This window comes from Neopelma chrysocephalum, unplaced genomic scaffold (assembly GCF_003984885.1).
Source record: "Neopelma chrysocephalum unplaced genomic scaffold, ASM398488v2 Primary Assembly neopelma1_132, whole genome shotgun sequence".
Classification (NCBI taxonomy): Eukaryota; Metazoa; Chordata; class Aves; order Passeriformes; family Pipridae; genus Neopelma; species Neopelma chrysocephalum.
The window spans coordinates 1,197,386-1,225,074 of record NW_020897794.1 but is presented as its reverse complement, the minus strand read 5'-3'; the positions used below and the strand labels follow the sequence as shown (position 1 = coordinate 1,225,074).

The 27,689-nt window shown below is 55.3% G+C and overlaps 2 protein-coding genes across 9 annotated transcripts in view; one reads left to right on the top strand and one right to left on the bottom strand.

Annotated features, from left to right (window-relative positions):
- SYNRG (synergin gamma) overlaps positions 1–27,689 on the top strand; it is a 61,602-nt gene that overhangs the window by 33,796 nt on the left and 117 nt on the right. For 5 of the 7 annotated variants that reach the window (XM_027698768.1, XM_027698767.1, XM_027698766.1 and 2 more), the window contains 4 exons: positions 1,817–1,927; positions 2,504–2,539; positions 3,528–5,605; positions 23,005–23,009. In XM_027698768.1, coding sequence (XP_027554569.1) covers positions 1,817–1,927; positions 2,504–2,539; positions 3,528–3,659 — 279 coding nt within the window. In that variant the 3' untranslated portion in view covers positions 3,660–5,605; positions 23,005–23,009. The remainder of the gene's footprint in view (positions 1–1,816; positions 1,928–2,503; positions 2,540–3,527; positions 5,606–23,004; positions 23,010–27,689) is intronic. The other 2 variants (XM_027698769.1, XM_027698764.1) reach the window with 1 other exon arrangement.
- DUSP14 (dual specificity phosphatase 14) lies at positions 8,764–27,684 on the bottom strand. Of its 2 annotated transcripts, XM_027698775.1 has the most exons (4): positions 27,440–27,684; positions 24,093–24,284; positions 12,195–12,290; positions 8,764–10,791 (listed from the first exon to the last, which is right to left on the bottom strand). In XM_027698775.1, the coding sequence occupies exon 4, from the start codon at positions 10,668–10,670 to the stop codon at positions 10,074–10,076; it is 597 nt and encodes a 198-aa protein (XP_027554576.1). In that variant the 5' UTR covers positions 10,671–10,791; positions 12,195–12,290; positions 24,093–24,284; positions 27,440–27,684; the 3' UTR covers positions 8,764–10,073. The 2 variants fall into 2 exon arrangements, with proteins under 2 accessions (XP_027554576.1, XP_027554575.1); XM_027698774.1 differs by lacking the exons at positions 24,093–24,284; positions 27,440–27,684 and adding an exon at positions 21,248–21,380.

Here is a 27,689-nt window from a genome sequence, read left to right as displayed (position 1 = left end):
AGCACATCATTACCACGGGTAGCTTTGCACTGAGCAGTTTAATTTGTGGCTTCTTCCTTGCACTGCAGCTGCTGCCACAAAAGGGTTTTGCTTCCCAGTAAACAATCATTTATGAGCAAGGCCTGGAATAGTTGGTTTCTGCTTGAAATATCCACATCCAGCTCACTGCCATTCCCTGCAAAGCAGGTATTATGAATGATCAGCCCCTTTTTGCACACCTTGTGCACATTTTAAACCTCCCCAGGTATTTTGGTGATGTCCTGTGATGCACAGAGCCTGTCCCAGGAAATTCATACTCTCAATCTCCTACTGCTCAACAGAGCAAGGTGATGGACCTGGATGCATCTGTTGAACTTTTTGTTGTTGATAGTACCCATCTCAGAAGGTGTCAGGATCTTCTCCTGATTTAAACAGGTGGATTAAAACATAGTTCTTAAAGTGCTTTTCCTTGGAAGATTACAGGGATTACCTGGAAGTCCAAAGCTTGGCCACGTGTTCCCTGAGCCGCAGAAGCTCCTGGCTGGTAACTCCAGCTACATTTTAAGCACATTAACTGCTCATATTGACACGCAGTCCCTCTGAGGGAGAAGCAGGGACTGCTGGCTCCTATAATTCTCCAAATCACCCCTTTTTTTCCTGGTTCTCTTCCCCACGGGGCCCACTGGAAGGGGTGGAACCCACACCTCCTTCCCTGGCGTTGCAGTCACGGATCCCAAATGATGCAGAGGTGCCAATTAACTGGAGAGAAAGTATTCCAGCTCCCAGGCATGTGCTTGGAAAGGTTAATTTTGTCTTTTAAAGGATTTTGTTACAAGGTAATTTTATGCACAGGCTTGTGGTTTTTTTCACAGCAAATTGCAGGATGACCTTCTCATTTGCTTCACTCGTGCATTTGGTAAACAAATATTAGAGTGCCTTTATTAATTTGATTGATCTACTTAGAGATTAAAGAGTGTTTTTTTTCAGGATTCCAATTATTCTCCAGCCATTCAGCGGGGCAGCGTGAGCAGCATAACCAGAGTGTGGATTAACAGACACATGTCCTGGGATCTCACCATTTTTTTTAAGCTTCTTGCCCTTCTAGTCATTGTTTTTATTTGCACGACTATTTTCATGCAAAATTTGAATGGTTTTATACTGCCCTTATGCAAAGTCTTAACTGATCATTTATCCCATGGCTGAAATCTGAGGTTAAGTACTGGAAAAGTGACTGTGTTAATTTATTATTTCCAGGCTTATTCTCCCATCCTTTGCCTCTCTTTAACCTGAGCTTTGTGTATGGCTGGTGACCTGAACTCTGTGCTTTGGCTAAACTTAAATATCCCATTTTGTACTGCTCTGCCATATTGTAGGTTCAAAAAAACCCCAAAAAGAATAACAACTGCCCTTTTTTGCTCAGGCAGTAACAGGCTCCAGGACAATAAGCCCTGCAGCAGCCACCTCTCCAGTGCTGCTGTGAGAGCAGAGCTGGCTGTGCCTCCCTCCCACAGCTGCACAAATACCTGCTGAGCCACTGTTTGCCTTCCTCCAGCTCCCAGCTCGGGGCAGCCTGGGCTCCTTCTTCCCCTTTTGATGTGGGAATGTGCAGCTGAAGAATTCCTTCCTTTGTAGTCACAGCCTTTTTTTAAGAGTTTTGAGTGTTATAAATTAGTGCTGCTGGAGATGGCAAACCCATCCTGATGAGGGAATGCACCACATCACCCCTGCCCTGCTGCTGGGACACTGTGGCTCTTGCTACTCAGTAATTTTTCTCCTGATGTCTGAAACTTCTTCAGTTACTGCAAAAGCCTAAATTTGGTTGTCTTTGTTTCTTTAGCCAGATGAAAACTCCCTGGATTTCTCTTCCTGCATGCTGCGCCCAGGGATTAAAAACGCCCAGGATCTGGCCTGTGGAGTGTGTCTCCTAAACGTGGATTCCAGAAGTAAAGTAAGTGTAATGGTTAAATTCCTTTTTAATTACAGTCTGGACTTGCATTTATGGAATCCCAGAAGGGTTTGGGTTGGCAGAGAACCTTAAAGCTCATCCCTTTCTGCCCCCTGCCATGGGCAGGGACACCTTCCACTACTATCCCACGTTGCTCCAAGCCCTGTCCAACCTGGCCTTGGACACTTCCAGGGATGGGTGTGTTGAAAAAATGTTCATGGCCATAATTTGTAACTGGCAGAGGGCAAAGCAGACTCTGACCTATAGGTGGGACTCATATAAAATCCTATAATCAGTGTCCTGTATTTCTCGGGCTTTGGTGTGACACAGCCATGGAGAAAGGGTTGAGTTAAATTGTTCACGATGGGGAAGAGACGGGGAGACTCATATTTAAAAAGTATATTTTTTTTTAACAAATGAAAAATTTGTTAATGACTTTTCCTCATGAAATGGGTCAGCAGAGGGGACTGTTGCCATTAGCAGAGCTGGGAGGGGCTCCCAGGACACGTGCAGAGTTGTGCCAACCCCGTTAACAATATTGGCACTTTTCCTGACTTTTCGGTTTCAACATCATTTCAGAAAGAAGAGAAACCTGTGGAAGAGCTTCCTAAAAAAGTATGAATCTGTAAAAAAAACATTCTTTCTGGACTCATTCTTAGCTGAGTGTGGAAGGCTGAGCTGCTGACTGGCTCTCAGCTGTCATTCTCAGTTGTACCAATCATTAATCCTCCTCCTCCAGTCATTTTTTGTGACCGTTAACACTTGATCTGATCAACTAACATGCTCCAGAGCCTCCCCTTTGTCTTGTCTGCATGCCTGTACTTGTGACCAGCTTTCTGGTTTCGTGCTCCTCCTGTTGTGTGGTAGAAAATCCCCTGCAGTGAGTTTCTGGATTTGTGTGTCTGTGGCAGAAGAGGGGGGATTTTAGGGGTTTTGTGCTAGAAATATTGACTTTTGGCTACATGTAGCAGGCAGTGGCATTTTTAGAAATGTCTGCAGGAAATCCAGGGTGTGGGGAGCAGGGCTGGGATATTTTTTTAAATAGGGAGCTGTGAAGCATTGGAAAATATCTCCTAGCAACAAACACTGAGGTGGTTTCAGCTTGTTCATGGCTTCACACGCTCTGCTCAGAGGCTCCTATTGTAAAGCAGCTTCAATTAACAGGAGGAAGCAGATCAAATTCAACCTGAAATAACACTAATAGCAGGAATTGCACCTGCCTAACTCACAGCAGAACTGGAGCCAGGGAAATAAATGCAGGAGCCATGTGCTGGCAGGCAGGACAAGCCTCACCTCGTTAGGGATTTGAGCAGAAGTAGAAGATGCATAAAATGAGATGAGTTAGTTGCCAGGGGTCAGAGCAGCCACTGTGGGAACCACAGGGCTCCCTCCAGGCAGGTGTGAGTTGGCTCAGGTGTGATGGCTGAAGGTTCTGCCCACCTGTAACTCAAATAAAACACAGTTTATGGGGTGTTGTGCTCAGGGGAGGGTCCTGCCATGCTGTGCCATTCCAGGGGGATACCTGTGCTGTGTCCATTTTCCACTCTAGTTTGAGATCCTGGAGCAGGTCAGACTGTCACACTCGTTTCAATTCTTCTTCCAGGCCTTTAATTCCGAGACAGATAACTTTAAGCTGGCCTATGGAGGGCACCAGTACCACGCCAGCTGTGCCAACTTCTGGATCAACTGTGTGGAGCCCAAACCTCCAGGTCTCATCCTGCCAGACCTGCTCTGAAAGCAGCTGCACTGAAGGTGGAGCTTTGGGTCTAACAATGCAGGACTTGGGGTAACTGGTGGGGTGGAGTAAGTGGAGAGGCTGGAGTTGGGCTCAGGATTTGAAATGTTTGGGGTTGAGTTTTGGACTGTGACAGGTTAAAGCCACTGCCACGGACAGTGAAGAATTCACTTGAAATGGCCACGGGTTCAGAAATAACCAGAAAGAAATGTAGTATGGCAAAAAAAAAATGTGGCATTTCAGACTTTCTCAACATGAAAACATGTTATTCTGTGTAAAAGCAGCCTGGTAGCCACCATAAACCTGGGAGAAGCCAGCACTGAGCCTCCCAAAGAACCTGGAATGCTGGGCTGATTTGCATAGAAGTGACCACTTAAGTACTTGGAGTCTGTATTTGTAAGCAGATCTTCTCTTTAACGTGTTTGGGATATGGACCATGATGTTGCTCTTCAAATATTTGCTGCTGTGATATCACAGCACATGAGTCACAGCAGCTGAGGCAAAATGAATTATGGACTCAAAGGAATGAGACTGGAGGGCTGCTGTGGATTTACACCTCCAGTGCTCTGGGCTGGGAGTTGTTCTTTGTGCAGAACTGGTTGGTGCTGGGGGGTGAGGACTGGAAAACTGTTGAAATTTTCCCTGTAATGTCTGGATCCTGTGGTACAGGCAGCTGGAGTTTAAAACTTGCAGCTTTGTTGTAAATACAGATAAACTTCCCTGGAGCTGTCCTGAACTCCAGGTGTGATTTATGTTTCTCCTGACCCTTTGGTAGCTGTGTGGCTGCAGCTCTGGTGAAAACTGGACTCTGCTGATGCAGCACATCTGCTCCTGTGTAGATACTTTCCCTTTTTTGGATGTTGAGATGCTTTTCCTGTTGGATGTTGAGATGCTTTTCCTGATGGGATGCCTGTGTGTAGCTGGTGCAGTCTGGTGCTACCTGTAGTAACGTGTTTCTGTGACTCAGAGCTGGCAGCACAAGGTGGCCCTTGGCTCCCGTGACAGGGAGTGGGATTTAACACCCAAAGGGATTTAACACTGGAAGCTGGGGGTCTCAGCAAGCTGGTGTTTGGGGCAGGGCGTTGTCTCCCTGCTGGTTTGTGGTTTATGGCAGGTACTCACCTCTCTGAGTAGGAGGTTTGTGTTATTTTGTCACCAAATGTTACCTGTAACATCCAAAGTACCTGATTCTTCCTTCAGATCCAATATCCAGGGGACAGTGCAGTGCTATTACAGGATTTCAAACCTTCATTGCATTATAAGAGACTTACCACTGTCCAGTCTGGGTCTGCAGGGAGTGCAGTGGGGTGTAAATCCATCGGGTACAACTTTCTCCTTAATTCTTTGACTTAAATTCCTCAGATCTCTCCCTTCTCCCCAGAGATATCAACAGCTTTTCCAAGTTAATCTTGCCTCCATTATAAGTACCTGACACTGGCCTGTGGTTATTTGCTGAAGTGGAGATCACAGTGAGGAAAACGATGCTTTGTATTTAAAAAAACAAACAAGCTTAGTTATACTAAACTATTAATTAGCCCAAATGAAAGAATCTTGGCTCGGAGGTGTCTGGCTCCTCGTTTACACCAATTACAGTAAATCTTGCAGCCTCAAATTAACTCATTCACAAAATAAAGCAATGTGTGCCTCCAGTCTCAAACTCTGGCTAATCCAGCAGCAGATTTTCCATGGTGTGACAGGGACTGCCCACATCCTTTCCCTTGGCTAGACGGGATTTTTTTTCCCCCTAATTAAAAGAGGATACCACAAATAAGAAGCCACGGTGTGAAACTTAAATCACCAGCTGTGTTGTCACAGCAGCATTTCTCAGTGGTGGTTTTCCTGTGCTTGTTACCAGGTCAGTCCCCTCCCTGAGCCGTGTCCATCGTGTCTTTTGGCCCCTAAAAATAAGGAATGGGCGTTTGCAATTCCAATTGGAGAAGTGTTCTGTTCCCAGCACCTTCCTGTCGTGGGAACACGTGGAATGTTTGCCTGGAGATCCCCCCATAAGGGCACTGCAGAGCAGGATCAGCTCCCTGATCCCAGTCATTCCAGTGACTCACTGGAGCGCTCGGCATCCTCTGGGGTGTTGCTGCCGGTGTCCTTCCAAGCTGTATCCAAGGTGACAGGATTGTCCCAGCCCACCTTCCCCCACCCCCCCTGTGCACCCAGACACGCTGCCTTTGCTTTGGCTCTGTGCAATATCAGACCTGTGACTCCTTTTCCCTGCATGGATTCTGTCACTGGAAAAGAGAAACGGGATTTTCTTTGGGTTTTTTTAATGTCCGTGTTTTCTGGAGCTGCCTTGGAAAGTGGGTACCTGTGGAAAGTGGGTTTTCTGTCTCTCTCTGTATATTTGGAGTTCTAAGGGACTATTAGCCTGGTTATTTAATGTATTTATGGCTTTTCCCCATTGTATCCCTGGTGCTTCCACGCTGTGACCACGGTGGCAGCTTTTCCCTGGTGCTGGGAGTGCTGGGGGCTCTTCCAGCCCCTTCCCTGCCCCTCAATCTCCGTGCTGGGGTGTGAATTCCTGGGTACCTGTGGCCTGGGAATTGTCACCTCATGCACTGACCATTCCAATGACCTTCCCTCCCTGGCAGCAGCTTTTCTTTACTGGGTTTGGTCTCAGCAGCTCCTGAAGTCCGTGCAGGGTTTGTGAGTGGGTGAAGTTCAGCCTCAGGTGGAGCAGGAGCCCATGGAAACCCTGGGAATGCTCGGAGTTCCTCAGCTACATTGGGAATTAATTAAACTTGAAGCAAAACCTGCCTTTCCAATAAAAGCTGCTGTTGTACAAACTGCTGCTTGCTTCGGGTTTATTTTTAATTTTGGGCCTGTATTTAATTTCCAGTTCTCAGCGTTAAAATATGAATGTCGTAATTCTGTGAAGTGATCAGAAAACTTCACTTTATATTGTAATTCTTCTCCTGCCCTCTGGGCAAATGTTATTTCTCTTCCAGAAGTGGTTTTGTGATTATTAGTTGGAGCTGTTTGGGTTTGTTCTATGCTGGAGTCACTGCTGGTATTTTAAATCCCATGAGAATAAGTGTTATTAATTGACTTTAGTACCTTGTTTACTCCCTTGATTCCTGCAATGATTTATAAATCCTGTGTTGAGATTCAAACCTTGTGTTCAATAAAGAGCTCGTTTTGTATCTGACCAGCCTGGGAAGCTGAAATATTTATATCATAATGTAAGTGAAACCTGCTTTGTGGCTGGGATGTGGAAAGTGCCTCCCCAAATACCGAAAAATATAAAATATTTTTCAAGCAATTAAGACACCATTTGGAAAAGCCCCTGGGGAGCAGGAAGAGGGATGTTCCCCTCAAATCCAGTGGGTGTGCTCGCAGCAACCCAAACTGAGCTGTGGCTCTCTCTCTCTACTTTGATTTCTATAGATTTAAGGATGGAAAAACTGGATTTTGAGGGGGAAAACACTCATACGAAATCTCTTTTGCTGGAGTGAACACAAGAGGAGCTTTTGCAGAGAAATACCCACAAGCTTTAACAGTGTAATATAACCTCCAATGGGGATTTCAGGTGAATTCTTTGTTTCCTGATGTACTTTATTAGGCAATTTCATTTTTTTTATAGGTCTAAGTTTCCCTCGTGTTTAAAAATCAGCCTTTGGTGCCTTCTTGGCTGAACATCAGCATTTTCCCTCCTCTCAGTACTCACACAGCGGAATTATGGAATATTTCACAGTGGAGAATTTTTACCTTCAGTTTTTACATAAAAAATACTGTTAAATTACACACTGACCACTTTTTGGGTAAGGTTTGATTTTGTGAGGAGATTTAAGTGTTTAGTTATTTTTTCCCCCTTAAAATATGTCATGTATTGGAATGTCTCCAAATTAACAATTAATCTTGATTTTTACTCTCTAGTTCCTTTCTTACCATTTCCCTGGCTGCAGTTTAATTCATGATTAAAACAGGGAGATGGGTAAAATTAATTTTTTTAAGTGGACATCAGTCTCCTGTGTCTGTCACTGGAACTGGGACACGGCCATGGAACCTGAACTGGGAGCAGCTGATGGCAAACCTCACCTTTATTTCAGTGGGACAAAACTCATCTGGGAAAAACAGGAGGAAACTTCTCCCGTCCTTGTGGTGGTGAAGGACACCAAGATCCCTGTGTGGATATTGTTGGAAAAAACGGTGTTGTGAGTATTGGGGGGTTTTCTGGCTGTTTTGACTACGTGCATCCAGGATAAAGGATCAAAGGTGGGTTTGCAAGGGAATGGGGGCAATACATCCCTGCCTTCAGGGAACAGTGGCTCTGGATGCCCGTGGAAGGGTGAGGAACAAGCAGTGACTTTTCCCAGGGACATCTCCATGGGGTTAATGCAGTTGGAGTGACTCCCACAGGGGCTGAGAGCTCTGTCCTGCCACCACCCCCCAGCCAGTCCCCTCTGGCCTCACTTGGAGTCTGTGAACTTCCCACATCCTCACTGGATGGACCTCCTGGAGTCTGGGAACCACAGAGCTCCCCATCCTTCCCTGGGTGAGGCTCAGCCAGTGGCGTTTGCTCTGGGGTCTCCAGTAAAGGGGAAGATTCTGGGTCAGAGATACAGGTCGAAGCCTCTGTGGCAAATTCACTCTGATCTAGACTTGTGTTCCAGCCAGCTCTGGTTTTACTCCTGAGCCCAGGGAGGTTGAGGCCATTTGAACAGTTTTGTGTTGGCTTTATCAGTATTTATTTCAGCCCTGATGACTTTCAGCCCGGGGAAACCAAGGACCTGGTCGTGCCATCCTGACACAGACTGGGAGAGCCCTTCAGCCCTTCAGCCTCACCTGCTGCTCCTCAGACCCTCGGCTGCTCCCCGGGATTCGGGGAGGTGCAAAGTGTGCCCCAGCCCCAGGGACTGCCCAGATGCTGGGAGGAGGAGCAGGAATGGCAGGAGGGATTGTGAGGGGGTGAGCAAAGTGCTGGGAACAGCTCTCAGTGCTTCCCTCAAGGCTCAGGTCCAGATTTGCCCGAAGCCGCTGCTCCACCTCACGCCGTGTTCCCGCTGCTCCCGGAGCTCCATTAGCGCCGCTCGGAACAGGAAACCAACACATGTTCTGCTTTGATCTTTATTGATTTTTTTTTTTTTTTTTTTACAAGTATAGAATCTCATTTAAATCAGCGATCGCGGCGTCCAGCAACCTGCCTGCTCCTCCTCCCGGGGCAGAGGACACCAGTGTCTCCTCAGGAACGGGGGCTCTCCTGGGTTCCGGTGACGCTCCAGGGAAACCAGTCCCTTCCCTGCCGGGAGGGGAGCGATGGGCGGGAGCCGCAGGAAGGCTTCTCCCACGGAAAGGCTGGGGTTGGAATCACTCCCGGCACACACAGCACAAGGCAGAGCCTCTGTGCCCCCGCCGGGAGAGTGGACAGATCCGTTGGCGCGGAATAATCCCAGAATGCAGCATAACCTTGAGGACGGAATGGAGTGATTGGGAAATGGACTAAGGCAGATCATGACCGGGCTCGGAGCTGAAGAATCAAGTGGATTTACCAACTTCCAACAGAGTGGTTGCTGGAATGTTCACACACACGGCCCAGCCCCTCGGGCAGGGGGCCGTGCACGGATTCCTGAACGTCTCTTTGGTTGTCCAGCGGGTTCAACCCTCTTGCTTCTGTCTGGAGCCACATCTGGACAGGATCTGTCGACTTTCCACCCGCAAAACACACCAGCATTTTCCAGTAGTTGAAGTGTATTCCAGGACTATTGCCCTGACGTGGAATGAGTTAAAAAGGATCTTGTATTTATTTGATTTGAATCGTTCAAATTTTATTTTCCTTGTGGCTGACACGGACTGATTCACTTTTTTTTTTCTTTTTTTTTTTCTAACTTTGAATACGATTAAGAGCTGACTAAAGATCTCAAACACTATATACTGAGAGTCACTATGGATGTTAAAGAAAACACCAGCACTAGCACCACAGCTCTGTATTCCAGCCTTCCTGGTGCTTGGAAAACCCACTGCCATGGAGCAGGGCCCCTTTCACTCTGTGCTAGTGCTGCTCCCGAGCCACTACAGGGTTTTGCAGGGAAGCAAACAAGCTATAATGAAATATCCAGGCTACTACCGCGTCACAAAGCGCACTTGGCTCATCAACTCTGCCAAATGCCTCGCAGGCCTTTCCTTGGAGGACCCTAATGAACTAAAAAAGGAGGGAGGCTTTATGGAAGGAATAAACTCATAAGGAGACCTGGTTCTGGCTAAATGAGAGAGATGCAGATGGGAAATCCCCATAGAGAGAAATGCTTTGAAGGGAATCGTTGGCCTTGCAGGTTAGTGAGGTGAGAATTGAGGTTCTGCCGTATGGTAAAGAATCAAAGTTGGCTGTAGAAGAAGAAGGGAATGTCTCCAGTCTGGTTGTCTCAGAATAGCGCGTCCCTTCTGTTGTGCTTCCTGTCTGCAGTCCCATTAAATTCCCCAGTAAGGCATCAGGGGTCTCCTCTCTCTCTCATAAACGTCTGGGATGATGCCGTAGGGCGTCTGTACCATTTTAACCGTCGTCTTCCCGAAGAGCTTCCTCTCGTAGTCTATCAGCTGCCTCCAGAAGCCCACGTTGGGCCGTATGACGGGGCGCCGGGACTTGACCCAGTTGTAGGCCTCGAAGAGGGAGACCTTGTGGTACTTCATGAGGAAGGCGATGCAGAGCGTGGCCGACCTGCTGACGCCGGCGGCGCAGTGCACCAGCGTGGCCCCGTGTTTCCGCGCCACGCTGTTGATCTTGTCGGCCACGCTGTCGAAGTACAGGGAGATGGGGGCGTTGGGCATGTCAGCCAAAGGCACTTTGACGTACTCGAACTGGGGCCAGTTGAAGTTGGGGATCTCGATGGTGGCGTTGATGATGCAGGTGATGCCCCGGGAGAGCAGCAGGTGCCGGTTGGAGGCGACGCTGCCCCGGCTCAGGTACAGCGAGGGGGTGATTTGGGCGATGCCCCCCAGGGCGCCTTCGGAAAGCATTCGTGGAGCCATCAGAGTTCTCGGTAAGGAGTTGTGGCTTCTGGAGGTCATGGAGGATCTTGGCACTCACGCTTCCATTATGGGAAGAGGTTCGACGGGATCTTCAGCCAAGGGGAGGATTGTCTGGCCTGGTGGTGGTGGTAGGACAGCGAGAGCTTCCTCTGCTTAGTCACTGCAAAACACAAGTGAGGCCACGTGAGAGGGGCGGCTGTCCCTGAGCTGCGTCTGGGCAAGGGAACAGGAAACCCCAACTCGCCCTGCTGTGGCCTGGCAAAGCTCCGTGGGGAACGTGGCTCTGGTTTCACAGTGCTCATCACCACTGGGCTCCCAGGCATCGCCTGGACAGAACAGTAACAAAAAATCTCCCAGCCTAATTAGCCCCAATTACCCCTCGAGGGTTTATCTGTGGGCCCAGACAGCATCTCACCCGGATCAGCATGTGGAAGATGAGCTACACCTTTTCCGTGCTCAAACCCAGCAGCTTCACAGCTGGCCAGAGTCCAGAGGGATGGTGAGGAGCAGCAGATGCCAGCAATTCGCAGCACCCTGCCCTCTCCCCAGTGCCACCCTTCTCCTTTTTTAGGTGTATGAAAGGCCCCGCCAAAGCACATAAACAGAGGAAAGTCGCTCATTAGGAAAGGCGGTGAGTCACGTCCATCCCAATCACTCACCGGCTCTCATCGAAGCAGGGGAAGTGTGGAAAGAGTGACCTGGTTATGTCAGAAGCTGAGAGTAAAACCCAAGCAGGGGCTGGGACAGGGGAGGCTCTGCTGCTGCTCTAATGCCTCACTAATGCTTTGGAGAGAGACACGTGCCACAAAGGCTCGGGATCGCCCGCGGGAGCCACACGGCCCTGGGAGAGCCCCTGCTCTGATCCCCCTGCTCTTTTAGGGCCTTTCCAAAGCCAGTGGGGAAACCACAACCAAGGGGATGAGCCCTGGAGCATTAATAATTTGCCAATCTGTGTGTTCTCCAGCTGCAGACGGGCCGTGGGAGAGGCTCTGGTCTGTGCAGGCTGGAGAGGCCCTGCCCTGCCCAGGGACCTGTGAGCCACCTGTGTCACTGGCATCGGGGGGATGCTCAGCACCTTGGGGGAGTAGGATTTGTCCTACTGTTAGAGGGTCCTCAAAGGGCTGAGAGACCCCAGCTGTGGCTTCCCCAGCCCTCGGTGCAGCGTCTGCCCACATCCCATGCCCTGGGAAGCACCAGCAGGTCCCAGCAGTGGCTGGTGGGATCGCCCGCTCCGCTGCCAGCGGAGTTTTGGCTCTGTGGTGCAGGAACTTAATGAGCATAATGAGGCCTCTTCTGTGGCTCTTCCCTGCTGGCACCTACTCGAGCAGCTCTGGAAGCCGTGGGCCCAAAGAGCTGCAAGAGCTCCTGCCCCAACAAGGAGCAAGAGCTCCTTGTTGCTGCAGCTGTGAACGCGCAGCTTCCCCCGTGGACACCCCAACACAGTCACCCAGCAGCAGCAGCGAGGAAAGGGGTGTTTTTGCAAAGGAATAAAGTCCTCTGAGCAGGGGAAATCCCTGCTCTGAAACAGCTTTTACTGACAACACAAAGGATTGGAGCACTTACGCTTGGTCACAACCTGTCCTGCTCCAAATCAGGGGTCGGTAGCGGGATGTCGCGGGGTGCTCAGGGGATGGCTCACAGAGTGTGTCCAGTGCTGACCTGGGGAGAGAAGAGAGCATGGATTATACTGGGATCTGCACTGGACCTGATTTAGGTGGTTGTCCAAGAGCTGGAGGGAAGGATCACAGTTCCCTGCTGGTCGTTGGGCAGACAGAGGCCCTGGGAGGGCACTTGCTGCCAACACCGTAACGTCACCAATTCCTGCCAACACAGCACTCACAGTCACGGCAGGCCCAGAGGAATCTGAGCCTGGCACAGAAATCATGGCTCAGAAAAATATTAAATAGTTTAAGTAATTAATTTGCTCTAACGTCTCCTTTAGCATCTGCCCAGCTGCTAAATTCCAGACACACCTCTGCATCCTCCTGGTGGTGTCCAAAGCCACCTGGTGGGGAGCTCCTGCTCCTGTTCCCTGAGGCACTGCTGGAAGTACGGGGTGAACAGGAAGGGGCAGAGCTGGTGCCAGAGCCACAGCATTCCACTCCTGGAAGGTGGAGGATGGGGCGACGTCGCCTTTTCATTCTGCCAGACCAGAAGCACCACAAGCCCCCAGAGTGGAGGTGAAGCAGCTGGGAAATGCTGCTGGACCCCGGCAGAGCGAGAGCAGCGCCTGCCCCCAACCAGCTCCGTGCAAGGCAGACCCTCCAGCTGCTCCCAGGGGCACCCGGAGCACTCCAAGGGTAGTTTGGGAAGGGCTTTGCTGCTTTCCATACAGTGCTTCCTGTTAGCAGGCAGCAACTTATCCGGATATTTGCATGTGACAGGCTGGGCTCGCTCTGCAAACTCCGGGGCCACCAGGCTGGCACCAAACGCCCCGTGCCACCCACTCCTGGCACCGCCGGCACGGCCCCTTGAAGCCCATCCAGTCCCACCCCCTGCCATGGGCAGGGACACCTTCCACTAGCCCAGGTTGCTCCAAGCCCCGTCCAACCTGGCCTTGGACACTTCCAGGGATCCAGGGGTAGCCACAGGTTCTCTGGGCAACCTGTTCCATCCCAGTTCCATCCCCGGGGCTCCGAATGGCCGACACCGGCAGCGCGGCCTCCGCTCCATGCTGAGCAGCTCTCGGCCAGAGAGAGTGAATGCTTTGGAGAGGAGCTCATTATTCAGGCGAGATAAGGCTGCTGTGCTCCCAGCACACGTTGCCTGGTGGCTCAGGATGCTGCCCAGACACCGAGGGAAGGCCACCAAGGGAGAGGGGCAGGTGCCAGCGTCCCTTCCCACGTTCCGCAGCGCTCGCAGCGGGAGCTGCCTGGGATGCCACTGACTGAGATGTGCTGTCTCAGGCATGTGACAGAGCCACGCTCCTGCCCACACACACCAGGCTGAGCAGCTGCTGGCGTGCAGGGAGCTGGGAATGAAAGGGGCCTCGTCTGCCTGGGCTGGCAGCGGCTCCTTCTGGGTGCGGCGCCTTCGGCTGAGATCGGGAGCTCCCACCGGGCTGTGTGAGCCTTCACCTGGCCCCAAAGCTGCACCCCCTGCCTGGCCCCAGCTCAGACAAAGCCTTGCCCAAAGCCTGCTGTTTTGCTCCCACAAAACTCCATTTGCCTGTCTCAGCACACCCGTGTTATCCCGCTCCAGTCCAACACTGTTGCTCTCCGTGCAGCAGTTCCCGTCATTGTGCTAAAGCAGAGAGAGAGAGAGGAGTGAAAAGCCTCTTCCCAGCTGTTGCTGGGTGCAAAAAAAAATAAAGAGGAAAATATCTGAAGATCAAACAAGGGACACAGACAGCCCAGCTCTGGCTGTGCCACCTGCAGTACCTGGGGAGGGCGGTGGCACAACAGGCTCCTGGCACGGGAAGAGGCACCGGCTGCCTCCTTCAGCCTCTGCTGCACCAGCACAGCCAGGCTGCACCATCTCACCTGCAGCACAGACCCCACATCATCTCCCGTGTTCCCTGGCTGGAGTTTCTGAGTGGTGGCATAGGCTGGGGGGTCACACCAGCACCCTCGGGGTGCTGGGGCCTGTCCCGGCTCCCTTGTCACCACAGGTGCTCCCCAGCAGGGCATCCGAGGGTTGGGATCCAGAACTGTCCCTGAAGCAGCACTGAAAGTACCTTCCAAAGGAGCTGGAATGTGATTGTGGTTTCCTGCAAAGGGCTGAAATTCCCAGCTGGTGCAGTGTGGTCCTTTGGGAAAAGACTGGCTGGTGATGGGCTGGTAGCAACCAGGTGTTCCCACTGTCATATCCTTGTTTGCTGAGCTGACTCCAACTAACGAAATAATTAATCTTGTAACAGCCCTGACCCCCAGCAAATCCCTCTCCAGACTCTGCCTCGGTCTTGCCCATGCAGAGAGAACAGCCAGTGCCACGTGCTGACCCAGCCAGGGAGGGCTGGGACTCCTCCGGGGTGGCAGGAACTCCCTGGGGACCCTGGTGCTGCAGGGGCAGGACCAGTGGTGCAGCCTCTTCCCTCCCCGGCAGCCTGGTGGGTTCTGCCATTGCCCTCATCTGCATAATCAGGGGTGGGGGAAGCGAGTGGGTAATTACAGCCTGGAGAACACTCTGCTCTTCAAAGCCTCCAGGTCCTTTCCCAGAGCTCCCGGCCAGCACCGTCCTCAGGTGCAGGATTACGGAGAGGGGACACTTTTCCAGCACCCACCATGTCCAGGATCTCATCCTGCATCCCCTGGCTCTGCTCAGCTCCACGGCTCAGGTGGGTCTGGCTGCTCCTGTCGGGCTCTGCGTGTTCTGCTGTACCTGGAGGCTGAGCTCTGTGGTTCACCTGTCCCAGGAGAAGGGGCAGGTGCTTTGTCCGTGGCAGCTGCTCCCATGGAAGGCAGGTTGTATCCCACCCGGGCTGGATTTCCTGCTCCTCTCCATCCAGGGGGTTTCCAAAGCCATACAGCAACGCCTTGGTTTGTGTTTTGGTGGTGCAGCCCCTCGGAAAAGTTGCTGCTGGCAATGCTCGTGGCTCTGCTCTTCCAAATCTTGCAACAGCTGGAGTTTGTTTCTCTTTGCTTTCATTCCTGAGAATGCAGTTCTGCTAACAAAGGCTGAAATTCCCATGGGAAAGCGCTGCTGGTTCCTGAACCTCCTGAGAAAGGCTTGAAAACACCTCTGGAAGCTCAAAAGACAGAGGCACACAGGGTGATGTGAGTTAAACACTGTGATCTCCAGGACAGGAAGGAGAGCTGGTCGGGCTCTAGACAATGAGTTGGCAAGTCTGAGCTTCTGCCTTCTTATTCTGGTGCTGCTGGATGGTTTGCTCTGATTTGGGGGATTTTTTTTTTTTTAGTTTTCTTTTCTTTTTAAAGTGCCTCCGTGGCTTGTCCCTGAGGGACTTCACAAAGCCCTGCAGTTCGTGTCGGGTTCTGTGTCAGTAAGACAACAATGGAGCTGGTACCTGGCACAGGTGGGAGCTTCCCCACACTCCTGTCCCCCTGGACTGTAGGTTTAGGGTGGGGGGAGGCTCAGGAGGCTGCTGGGCCCTGCTCTACTGGTGGAGCAGAGACACCGAAGCCCCTGGTTTTTATTCCCAGAGCATCATCTGGGATTCGAAGCAGGTTTGTGGGCTGGGTGTGTGAAATGTCAGTACCGAGGCAAACCTTCTCCCCCCTCCCAGGAGGGGAAAAGTTATTCATTTTGGAGATGACAAATGCTCTCTAATCCTGCAGTAAAGAGAAGAGTCAATATCGCAGGCGCTGAATGAACGAGCCTGCCCAGGGCTCTTCCCAGCCAGGCTGAACAGCAAATTGCTTCAAAAATGGTCCTGGAGAGTGGCATTTCAAATACATTTCAGCAGAGAGCACAAACTGCAGCCATTCTCGGGTCAGGGCTTGCTTGTGCAGAGTCCAAGGGAGGCTGAAGCAGAGCCGGGAGGGGAGAGGACGTGTGGGAGCCGCCTGCTCCTCGCTCCTCTTCCCAGCCCTCCTGCAGCCCTTTGCTCTGCCGGGTCCTTGCTCTCTCCTTCCTTGGGTTGTGGTGGATGCGCTCCTGGAGCCATTACAGGCCAGAGCCATCGGCACATCCTCGCCGTGAAGGGATGAGTGGTTTGGGTTTGGAATGCAAAAGGAGGAAGGGGAGCAGGCGGGGACGGCGGGATGGTCTGGGCTGAGACAGAGGATGCCGCGACCGACCCCTGATCGATTGTGCTCGCAGATTGTGCTCGCAGCCCGCGCTGGGCGAGCGCAGGATGGGAGCTGTCAGATGTTAAATCAAGATAATAATCTGTCTGCCCGGAGCTCTGAGCAGGCCTGGCTGCTTGGGCAGCTCCCAGCACAGCCGGGTTCCCCGCGCTTGCCAGAACACACCAGTAACTTCCCAGAGGATCCGTGAAAGAAAGGGAATCGTGCCCAAAACGCACCACAAGCCATTCCGCACGCAGCCCCCCGCTCTCCCGGGGAGCTCCAGGACCTGGTCGTTGCTCAACAACCCCGGATCAAGCACATTTAGTCCCCAAGCACAGTCTTGCCTCCCCCACACGCCTGGAGTCTGGGCTGCTCCCATGACCCGAGCCAGCTCCCCGGGCTGGTGATCCCTGAGGAGCCTGTCCCAGCCTGCTGCCACGCTGCCTTCCGAGGGGTGACAGCCGACACTCCCGTGGCACAGCTCATCTCCCTCCCACCGGCACCACTGGGGTGCCCTGGGTGAGGCCAGGGCTTGGCAACCTCACCCGCTGCCTCCCGCATCTGGTCACCAGCTGCGCTCTGCCAGCCAAAGCCTCACTCCCTGACAACCCCGGCACCAACACAGCAGGAAAAATGGGCGGCGAGGGTTTTTGGAAGGCTCCATCCAAGGATGATGCCACTGGGCCCGCTGGGCAGGGCCCGTGGCTGCCAGGCAGGGCGGCAGCTCCACTGACTCCGGGTTCCCGCTGTCACCGTCTCCCTGGCGAGGCGGCGGAGCTGCCCACGGGCACGCTGTGATCCTGCCACACAGCCACCCCCTCCGTGCCGCTCTGGAGCGGGGAACAGGCAGGGCTGCTTCCTCTCCACTCGGCAGCTGGATCCTGCCAGCTGCCAGCCAAACCTCTGGCCACAGGGAGAGCTCCCGGCCTCGGGGACGGAGCAAGAGGGGGAGCGGGCGCAACCTGGAGCAAGCTGGTATTTATAAAATCCTTGCTCTGCTCTGAGGACGAGCCTCCCTCGGCAAGCAGCGAGAGGATCTGATGCAAGAAAAACAAGCCATCTTCCTTTTTAAAGCCACGTTTGCTCTTGCAGAGCCACGGGCTCCTGCACACCCTGCTCTGTGTGCCAGTCCCTTGGAGAGCACAGCGGGGGCTCGCCCAGGACAGACCAGGAGTGTGGCCACCTGCATCTTGCTTAAAAATCCTGGGTGGGCGCACCAAACACTTTAAAAACCAGAATTAAGCCTTGAGGAGGCACAAACGGGACCCAACAGTTGTGGGCAGCATCAGCTCCATACTCGGCTGAACACCCAGGGCTGTTTTCCAGCCCCGATCGTCTGCTGTGAAGCACCACAGATCATCTCAGCGCCAGCTGATGGCATCTGGATTGCACGCGGAGTTTGGGAAAGCTCCCCTGCTCCGTGCCCTGCTCCCTGTGTCCAAGTGTGACCCGGGGTGGGGGGTGTGGATGGGGAGGAGAGGGGCAGGCTCAGGGAGCAGACCCACGCCTGGCTCCGGCTCCCGGGGTGCTGCAAGATGGAGCCTTGTTTTTTCCGGAGCCGTGCCCTGCGCAGTCACAGCTGACAGGAGGGACACAATCTCTTCCCTGTTAGCCGAACAAAACACAGGGACCTGGTGTGTTTGCTCGTGTGTGACCCTGCCGGGCCCAGGGCTGTGCCTGCTGCTGCTGCTGCTGTGGCCGGGCTCTGCCCCAGCCCACCCCAAACCCCATCAAATTGAAGGCAGCTGCAAATTCACTGCAACGTGCCCTGGAAACGGTCCGGGGCTTCCATGCTGGTGCTCACCCGGGCCTTTTCCAGGGGCAGTGCCAACTGCTGCACGCTCTGAACAGCCCAACTTCTCATGGGGGTCCCAAAGCCTGGCACCCTGATAAACCTGACGGTGACACAACCCTCACCGGAGGAATTCCCGGTGGGCAGGGGCTGCCCACGCTTTGCCCACGCTTCCCAAGGCCAGGCAGGAGCTGGGCACAGGGCAGTGCAGCTGAAGGGAGAACAGCGGGATGTGCCCACAGCAGCTGTAAGGAATGAGGTCACCTCTGAGCACACTGATGGGGTTGTGTGGGGTAACAGGAAGAGAGGCCAGTTTTAATCAGCTGGGGGGAAATCAAGTTTACACGAGGCAGCGATTGCTTCCTGTGCAAGCAGCACGGGGCCAGCACCCCTCACCTCCCAGGAGGTCATTCCAGCTGCTCCAGGCTTGGGGCAATGGCATTTTTTAGGGACACTGTGCAAATCCACATTTCCTCCATGAAGAACTCCTGCCTCCCTGAGCTGCTGCTTGACCTCCTCCAAAGGGAAGGACCCACAACCACTCCCCCCTCTGTGGGGTGGGATGGTGGAAACAGGGACAATAAAGTCCCATCAGTCCAGACACCCCAACCCACCCTGCTGCAGTGAGCATGGCAGCACCTGTTGCTCCTTCCTGCTGGGAAACTCAAACTTGCCTGATTATTACTATTTTATATTATTTTTAAAGCAGGGAGTAGCCACAGAGCTGAGCCCACAAGCTGCCTGCACTACAGGTGCCCCAGGAAGCGTGGGCAATGTCTCTGCCTCCCATTCTCAGGCTTTATTCCCAAGCATTCAGGGAGCTGGGGCTGCTGCTCAGAGATTCCTCAGCTGTTTCCAAATGCCAGAGCCCTCTCTGCTCCATGCTCACACTTCCCTTTGTGTTATGGTCGCTCAGAGTGTCTTTTTGGAAGTGATAAATGGGGGGGGGGGGGGGTGTGTGGTGAGGGTTGTGTGCCTGGAGAGGAGGGGCTGGGAGAAGCTCCCGTGCCTGGTTTGAGGCATTACCCCACCTTCTAGGGAAAGCCACCCTGGAAGGAAGGTGGTAGCAGGAAGCCTGGAAGGCTTCTCTGGTGAACAGCCTCGTGTAAACAGCTCTGGTGGGGCCAGTCTGTGGTGAGTGGGAGAGAAGCTGCTCCTGGTACCCACTGCCATGCCCAGGTGCCTCCTCCCTTCTCCTCATTCCCAACCTCTTTTTGCATGCCCAGATGTTCAGGTGGCTGCTTCCCTGGGACAAAGCTGGTACCGACTCTCAGAGTAGAGGTCTGAGACTTTCTTGAGCAGGCTCTGCATCCCTTTCCTCCCTCCCATGACGTCTGGCTCAGACAGAAGGTTTCCCCCACACCCTGTGCATTTCTAGCACTAGAGCAGCATGAGCTCTCTGCCTTTCCAGCTCCAAGATTCCAGCTGGGATCAGGTATTGAATTAAGCCATGCAAATTTCCATCTTGCCCTGACCAACACTGAAGCAGTGCCAGAGCCCAGAGCAGACCCTGCAGCACAGCAAGGGCTCAGATCAAATCCCTGGGAGTTCACCTTTGTTCCTGGAGGAAACTGGAATGTCCGTGCCGGTGCCCAGGACCCAGGTGAGCCCTCAGGGGCAGGAAGGACAGGCAGAGCTGCACGTTCACACCTCCCGGGCATAAATCGATTAAAACCTGCTGCATTACTGCTCCCCTGATGTTCAGCAGGGTCACATCAGCCAAGTCGTGGCAGCAGATCTCTGCCAGTGAGGATCAGCACGTGCCCTCAGAATTAGGAACCCTTCTTTCTCTTTCCTTGGGAACCAGAGTGCCACAGAGCTCATCCCAACCACCGGAACGAAGCACACACCAAGGTTTACAGCCAGGCCCGGGGGAGGAATCCACTCCCTGCCAGAGCAGGGACGGCTGATCTGGTGTATCATAAGGGAAAACTGTTTTGTCAGTGCTAATCCTCCATCATTCCTGTGGCAGGGGCATTAGGGATAAACCGAACTTGCAACATGATATTAGGGCATCTGCCAACACTCAAACCTCCAGAATAAAAGGCTCATTTGCTGCCCAGTCGAACAGGTTATAATCCTGCCCCATCTCCCTACAGCCAAATGCCACTCATTGATTACTGGTGTTGCTCAAAGCAGCTGCTCCGGAGCTGAGTCAAGGGCCAGGCACACAACCCGTCTGGATGAGAGGCCGGGCAGCCGCAGGCACGAGCCGGGGTTTGGTGGTGCCCTGAGAGCCAGGGGTGCCCAGGGCAGGAGCCAGGGAGGGGTCCTAAGAGGGCAGTGCCAAGAGCAGGAACCAGGGATGGGTGCTCTGCTCCAGCAGCTCGATGGGCAGGATCCAGGGATGGGTGCCGAGCTGGGGGTGCCCAGGGCAGGATCCAGCGATGGGTGCTGAGAGGGAAGTGCCCAGGGCAGGATCCAGGGATGGGTGCAGAGCTGGGGGTGCAAAAGGCAGGATCTAAGGATGGGTGCTGAGAGGGAAGAGCCCAGGGCAGGATCCAGGGATGGGTGCAGAGCTGGGGGTGCCCAGGGCAGGATCCAAGGATGGGTGCTGAAGTGCCCAGGGCAGGAGCCAGGGACGGGTGCCCTGCTCCGGCAGAGCCCGCGGTGGGGCTGGTTCCACGTCGAGGAACCACCCGAGCTCTGCCCGTGGCTGCTCTGGTGCAGCTCCGAGGTGACACCCCGCTCCCTCGCCGGGCTCACCCGGGCTTTGAGCACCGGCCACCGCGTTCTCGCGGCTCCCCGCTCCTCCGGGCACCCCCGGCAGAGCCGCCGCTGCCCCGTCCCAGCGCGGCCCCCGGCCGGGAGCGCAGCGGGGCCGCCTCCCGCGGGGCGCTGAGCGGGCACAGCCCCCGCACCGCCCGCTCCGGAGGGGATGGAGGGGGGCGGGATCCCCTCGTCCCCGTCCCGCCCGTGCGGGCAGAGCCGGGGGGCTCCGGGGGAGCGGCCGGGGGTCCCCCCGCAGGGCACCGCGAGCGGCCGGGGCGGGCTGGGGGGCAGCGCGGGGCGCTGGAAACGCGGCGGGGAACGGCGGGGAAACGGCGGGGCCCCTCAGCCCGGCCACGCGGGGCCAACCCGAGCCCCCCTCCCGGTGCCCCGGTTCCCCCCTCCCCGCCCCGGCCCGCCCCTACCATGGCTCCGGGCGGCGGCTCCGCGCTCGCTCCCTCGCGGCCGTGGCGGCGGCGGCGGGCCGGGACTTTTATCGTGCTCGGCCGGCTCCGTCTCGGCGGTGCCACCTGACCGCGGTGCCGGGGCCGCCCCCGCCCGCCGAGCCGCCGTTACCAGGCTACGGGGGGCGGCCCCGGCCCGGCCCCCGGGCGGGGGCTCCGGGAGACCGGCCCCGCTTAAAGGCGCCGCCGCCGCCGGGGCCCCTGTGGGGAAGGGGCTGCGTGAGGGGCAAGGGGGGGCCCTGAGGGGATGGGGACGCGGCGGGGATGCGACTGTGTGTGTGGGGACAAGTGGGGATCCCTGTAGGGATGGGACCGTGTGTGGGGACAAGTGGGGGGGGGCCCTGTTGGGGTGGAGACAAGTAAAGGTTCCAGTGGGGGCATAACGCGTTCCCCCTGTGGGGATGGGGACACGCGTGGGTTCCAGTGGGGATGTGGCGGGGTCCCTGTGGGAATAAGACTTTGTGGACGCGATGGAGTCCCTGTGGACAAGCAGGAGCCCCTGTGGACACACAAAAGGAGTCCTGTGGGGATAGGATGTGTCAAAGTCAATGAAGGGACACGGTGGGGCCCCTCTGGGGCCATGAGAGGATCCCTGTGGACGCGGGGATGTGGCAGGGTCCCACTGAGGACACGGCAGCGTGCGGGGATGTGACAGGGCCCGTGACATCCCCTGTTAGGGATGGGACATGTCACATCCCCATGGGAACCCTGCCAGAGCGTGGGGACAAATCCAAATCCCTTGGCTCGGTGGGTGCCTGGTGGGGAGGGGGTCAGCCCTAGGACAGAGAGAAGCCTGTTTTTTGTGACAGGGACATCCCAAGCCACAGCCACTGCTCCTCCCCACGCTGGGAGCAGCGTAAAGGAATGGTGGGTGGCTTGGGGGACCCTCACTCCCAGGGCTCCTCCTGGCACCGTGCTGGGGGCCAGGCTGGACCCTTGCCCATGTCAGGGTGGGCTCAGGTCCTTGGAGAGGGGTGCCATAGGCTGGGATCGTTCTGGATGGATGCAGGGGGCTGGGGAATGCGCATGGCAAAGGGGAGAGTTTGGCTGGAAACTGGGGGGTGAAGGGTCTGCTCCCACCACCTCACCCCCATGGCAGGGACGGGACAAGGCTGGCACTGGGAGAGAAGGAGGAGGAGGAGGAGGAGGAGAGCAGCCTCCACCGTAACCCCGCAGCTGCTGGAGCGAAGCGTGGCCACCCCAGCCCGCTTTTGTCCGCTCTCCGGTTTTGCTGTCGCACGCTCGGACCGAAATAGCCAAAATCCCTAATAGGAAGCTTCCCCCAGCCCGAGCCCTCGGCTGGTATCTCGCTCGGGCAGGTTTCATGACTCAGCAGCCCAGATGGAGCCGTCCCTCACAGCCCTCAGCTCCAAATCTGTTTATTGCTCCAGAGGCTGTTTTTCCAAGAGCTTCGCTGCTTTATAACAGCCAGCGCTCTCCCTTAAAACCCTGCCTCTCCAGCGAGGGCTCGCGTCACACTCAGCGCGGAGGTGGGCGAGGAACAAAAATAGACAAATTAAGAAAACCTCAAAAGGCCAAAAAATGAAAATGTGAGGGGTTTGGCTCTCCGAGCTCCAAGGTTTGCTTTGCCTCCGTGTTGCATCAGCTCTGCTCTTCCTCTGCTGCCTTCCTTGGAGCTGCACCATCTCGGGGGCAGAGAAAAATCCCCGGGTGAGAAGCTGAGAGACAGCTGAGCCCCCTGGGGTGTCTCCCCAGAGCTGAGGTCGAGGGACTGTGCCCTTGGCTGGAGAGTGGAGCCCTGGCAGTGCAAACCTGGGGTGGTGTTGGCCACAGGCAGCACAGGGAACAACAAGGATGGATTTTGGGGTGGCAGCCTCTGGGATTCCCTCCCCAAGTATCTAAACCCCTCGTTACCCCTCACCACCATTAAATGAGAAATAGGCTCTCACACAGCTCCAGTTCCTTGTCCTGGGTGGTTTTTAACTACTCACACAACTGCACAGGTGTTTTCAAAGCTGGTGTAACCTGCGCTTTTAACCTTCACCCTGGCGGGAGCTTTACGTGTTTGTAGTGTGGGATAGAGGATGTGAAGAGGGAAACTTGGGAGGCCTTTGACCCAGGGACACAGCAAAGACAGCAGGGAACAAAGCTAAAAGGGAATGTCAGCTCCTCCCCACACTCAACCCTGGCCAAGGGCTCACTCCTGGGAGCTGGGGGCACTCAGTGGTGGCTGGGGGCTGCTGGTGGCCCCCACCCTTCCTGCCAACAGTGTTGGCCAGGATGGATGTACAAGGGGCAAGTGGGACAGTGAGGGTTTGCTCCTGAGCACAGGGGAGGGGCTGGGCAGGGGGTGCTTTCTCAGGTACCTGCTCACTCTCTGCCCTGGTATGGGGGGACAGCAGGGCCTCTGTGGGACCCCCAGCCCTGGGAAGGCAGCCTGTGCTCCCACCAGGTACAGCCCAGGTGAGGCAGGGCAGCAGCAGCTCTCCTGTAAGGCACACATGGTGTCGTGGGCAGGTTTTCCCCCTTCCCATAGGAACTGTGCATCTATTGGAAAAGTTTCAAAGACTGTGTGTGGACAAGATGCTTGAAGCGGGACCAGCCCCCCTTGATGGCACCCCATAGTGCCTTTGGGGGTGATGGTGTCAGAAGGGTCAGGACTTGACTCTGATCCTTGTGGGTCTCTTCCAGCTCGGGATATTCCGTGAATCTGTGAAACCCCCCTTACCCAGCCCAGCCTGGCAGATCGGCACCGTGCTGGGGTGAGCACGGTCAGTGGGTCCCGGGCACATTCCCGAAGGGAGCGCCCGACCACAGTCCATTAACTGGTCGTTAGGGCCATTACCTTAATCACGGGGTGTTCTCCTGCTCTGTATCAAGGTGTGCTCAGGGTCACGCAGGCTGAGTGGGGAGCAGGTGGCTGCCTCCTGCACGGCCCTGGCGGTGCCTGGATCCGCCGCCACCCATCCATCCATCCATCCATCCTCTCCAGTTTCCATGGCTACGCCAGAGTTTACTCTTCCCTGCCTTCCACCGCCTGCATGGGTGTGATGTAAAAAAAGGTCCCTACGTGAGGCAAAAAGCGAGGGACTGGGACCTCCTGGTTTTTGGGAGCAACAACTCCATCCAGGGTGGTCAAACCACAGCGTGACAGGCGCTGAGTGTCCTGGCAGCACCCGCAGCCAACCCCAATGGCACCTTGGAGGCCTTCAGGGGGGCTGTGGCATGATTTTGGGGTGCTGCCTTCCCCTCCTGGCCTCCCTGATGGCGGCAGGGACCCAGGGGAGATGGGAGTAATCTCCTGGGGACAAATCCAGGCGCGGAGCCATCGGCTGCCTGGCGCTCAATGCGAGGTGACAGCGCGGAGCAGAGATCCCTGAGCTGCGGCTCCTTAATGGGAGAAAACAAAACCCGAGCTCGGGTCACCACGTGGGATTTCAGTGGCCAAATGTGGGTCAGCAGAGGCCTCGCCGGGGAGGCAGGAATGTCACAGCACCGCAGGGATTTCACAGCACACCAGGGCAGTCACAGCACGGCAGGGGTTTGTTCCCTTTCCAGGGGCACAAGCAGCAGAGGGGCAGCGTATCCCAGTCCTTGGCCACATTCCCTGGGCAGGGGGATTTGGGCTGAGGGGCTCCTGGGATGTGGCCGGGGTGCAGTTGGCTGTGAGGGTGTGTGATCATTTCCAAATCCATGGGTGCTGTGATTCACGGGGCCGGTGGGTGAAGCGGGAAGCATTTCCCATAGCCTGGGCGTGCTGCACCCGGCTGTGTTCGGCCATGGGGCAATCCTTGTGCCCTGCCCGTGCATCCCAGGATCCCTGCCTGCTCCTGGACACCTAGTCGGGCTGCCTGTGCCCCAAAGCCAGTTTTCCCTCTGATGGGCTGTGGGTGACCCTGAACTCCACAGGATCACGGCTCCACTGTGTGTTTGTTGCATTGAAGGGGCCCCTCCTTGCTCTGACTGGCCCCTCGGTAGCAGGGGTGCAGGGATGGTGCGTTGTGCAGGGCCCCCGTGGTATGGGCTGTGTTTCAGCAGCTCCCTCGGGGAGATGCTGGGCACAGAGGGTGCCTGGGTGCTGTTTGGTCTCGGGAGGGTGGGGTGAGTTCCATCGCCCGCTGAGTCACGGGGCTGTGCAGCCGGAGCTGTGCCGCGTGTGCCTCCGGCCTGGCCCAGGGGGGATGCTCTGTGTCCTTCCCTGACCCCCTCCCCACACCCCGGGACAGACTCTGTGGCCAGGCTGGGCACTGAGGGCTGGTGACTGACGTGGCCTGGCAGCTCAGCCTCCCCAAAGGCGCTCGCTGCTCCTTCTGCCTCTCCCACCAAGGCTCCCTCCCTCCCTTTCCCCTATCCCAGCCTGCACATCACTGCCTGCCTCCCAGCCAGCCGAGCTGGGGGCTCACCCTATCCCAGATTCCCCAGACACCCCCTGGAAGCCCAGCCTGGAGGGTGCTCTGGCAGTGCCTGTCCCTCCAGCACTGCACAGGGTGCTCCGAGCTCCCGTCCCCATTTTATGGGAAGGGTTGGGGAGTGTTGGTGCCTGCAGATGCTGGTTCATAAAACATTGACTTTCCATTGCAAAAGAAATGAGATGCTGGTGATTGTATGGAGAGCTCAGGGGATCCCGGGGTGTGTTCCCTGGAGCAAAGGGTGATCCTTGCTTGGGGCTGTTGAGAGCCTGCAGTGGGGCAGAGATCCAAAACGCTGGACACCTGTCTGCTTTTCCCGTGTCACTGTGAGTGCTTTCTCCACGCTCACCGATAAATCCGTGCTGGTTTTTCCCAGCAGGTCACCGAGCCAGTTTGCTGGCAGGGCAGAGATCACCATGGGGCACTGCTGCGTGGTTTGGATTCTTCCCTTTCCTGTGTCACACCGGGACGGCAGCTCTGGGGTTTCTCCAACCGCGGCTGGAAAGCTGCCGTTCCAGCGCCGTGTTTGTCTCCCAAGGAGGTGGTTTAGGTTTCACAGGCCTGACCTGATGGGAATTCGAGCAGGCACTAAAACTAGGGCTGCTCATGCCTTCGTTATCAGCACTATCTGCTCCGCTGGGCAGCCGTGGGGAATGGGGGAGCATGGTGGGAGCCCGTGCTGTGCCGGGGCGGCACAAACCCCCGGGATCTGCTCCAGGCAGCCCCCACCTCCCGGGCTGAGTCACCAGTGCATTTGCTGCCGGTGTGACGGCAGCTGTAAGTCCCAAAAAATCCCCCAGCACTGATGCTTTAATGACAGGCGGGTAACACAGCCCCGAAGAAGACTCATCCCGCACGTACCTCATTAGTGGTGACTAAGCCCACACTGGGCTGGAGCAGCCACAGCCTTCCCACGTCACCCCAGCCCTGGGTGTCACTAATTCTGCAGGTCCCGAGATCCCAAACTGCCCATCTCCTGCCTGTCCCCAGCCTTGTTCCATATTTAATCTTTCATGTTCACCTGAGTCTCTAATTAAGCTCAGCCCTGAGCCCATGGTGTGCAGTGAGGGCTGGCGTTCCCTGTGCGTGGGACCCACACAGCAGCCCACTCAAACAACCCCCAGCTCAAGGTTTTCCCTTTGTTTTCCCTTTCTTTTTAATTCCTCCCCCCTGAACTAACACTAGGCAGGTGTGTAACACTAACCCATGAATCATAGAACCATAGAATCCCAGAACAGTTTGGGTTGTAAGGGGACCTTAAAGCTCACCCAGTTCCAACCCCCTGCCATGGGCAGGGACACCTTCCACTAGAACAGGTGAGGTGAAGTGGGGGCCCATTAGCAGCAAAGCTCTTAAAAAAGGAATGTGTGGACTGTTTGGGGCTTTTCTTCCTTTTTTTTACAGTAAAGGCATGAATGGTCAGTTTGAGGTATTCAAAAAGAGCGTTTTCCTTGTGTTTCTTTTCGCTGGCAGCAGCTGTCCAGGGAGCTTGTGTTGGGGTGAGGCAGGGCAGCGTGGAAACCCCAGGTGCTGCTTCCCAAGCCCGTATCCAGAGGAGCCAGACAGTGTCAAGGGCTGGAGTAGCCACCATCCTCCCCTGACATCCCAGCTGGCTGCCTCACCCTCAAGTCCCCCCAGTTAAAAACACCCCCTGGCCTGGCAGTGAACGGGGCTCTGATCTCCCGGGGGGCTGCAGGGCTGGGCAGGGGGGAGAGACGGCGCATTGTAACTGGAGCAGCATATCCATGGCAACCCCAACTTTTCATCAGTGTTAATTACTTACACAGTGCCAGAGCTGCGCAGATAAAGATACATCCCCCTTTTCAAGCCTCTCCGAGTGACACCGAGGCGACAGCGAGCGCCAGGAGCCGGGTCTGGAACGCGGTGACTGAGACATTTTGTGAGGAGAGGAGCTGGGATTTAAAGGAGGGGCCAGGAGCTCAGGGCAGCTTTTCTCCCAAAAAAACACCTTCCCGGAGTGTCAGGAAGTGGCCCCAACCGATGTGACAAGCAGATCCCTATCCCAAAATCCT

Coding starts and splice junctions, on each gene's coding strand:
- DUSP14 (XM_027698775.1), bottom strand. CDS start 10,670: ATGACCTCCAGAAGCCACAACTCCTTACCGAGAACTCTGATGGCTCCA.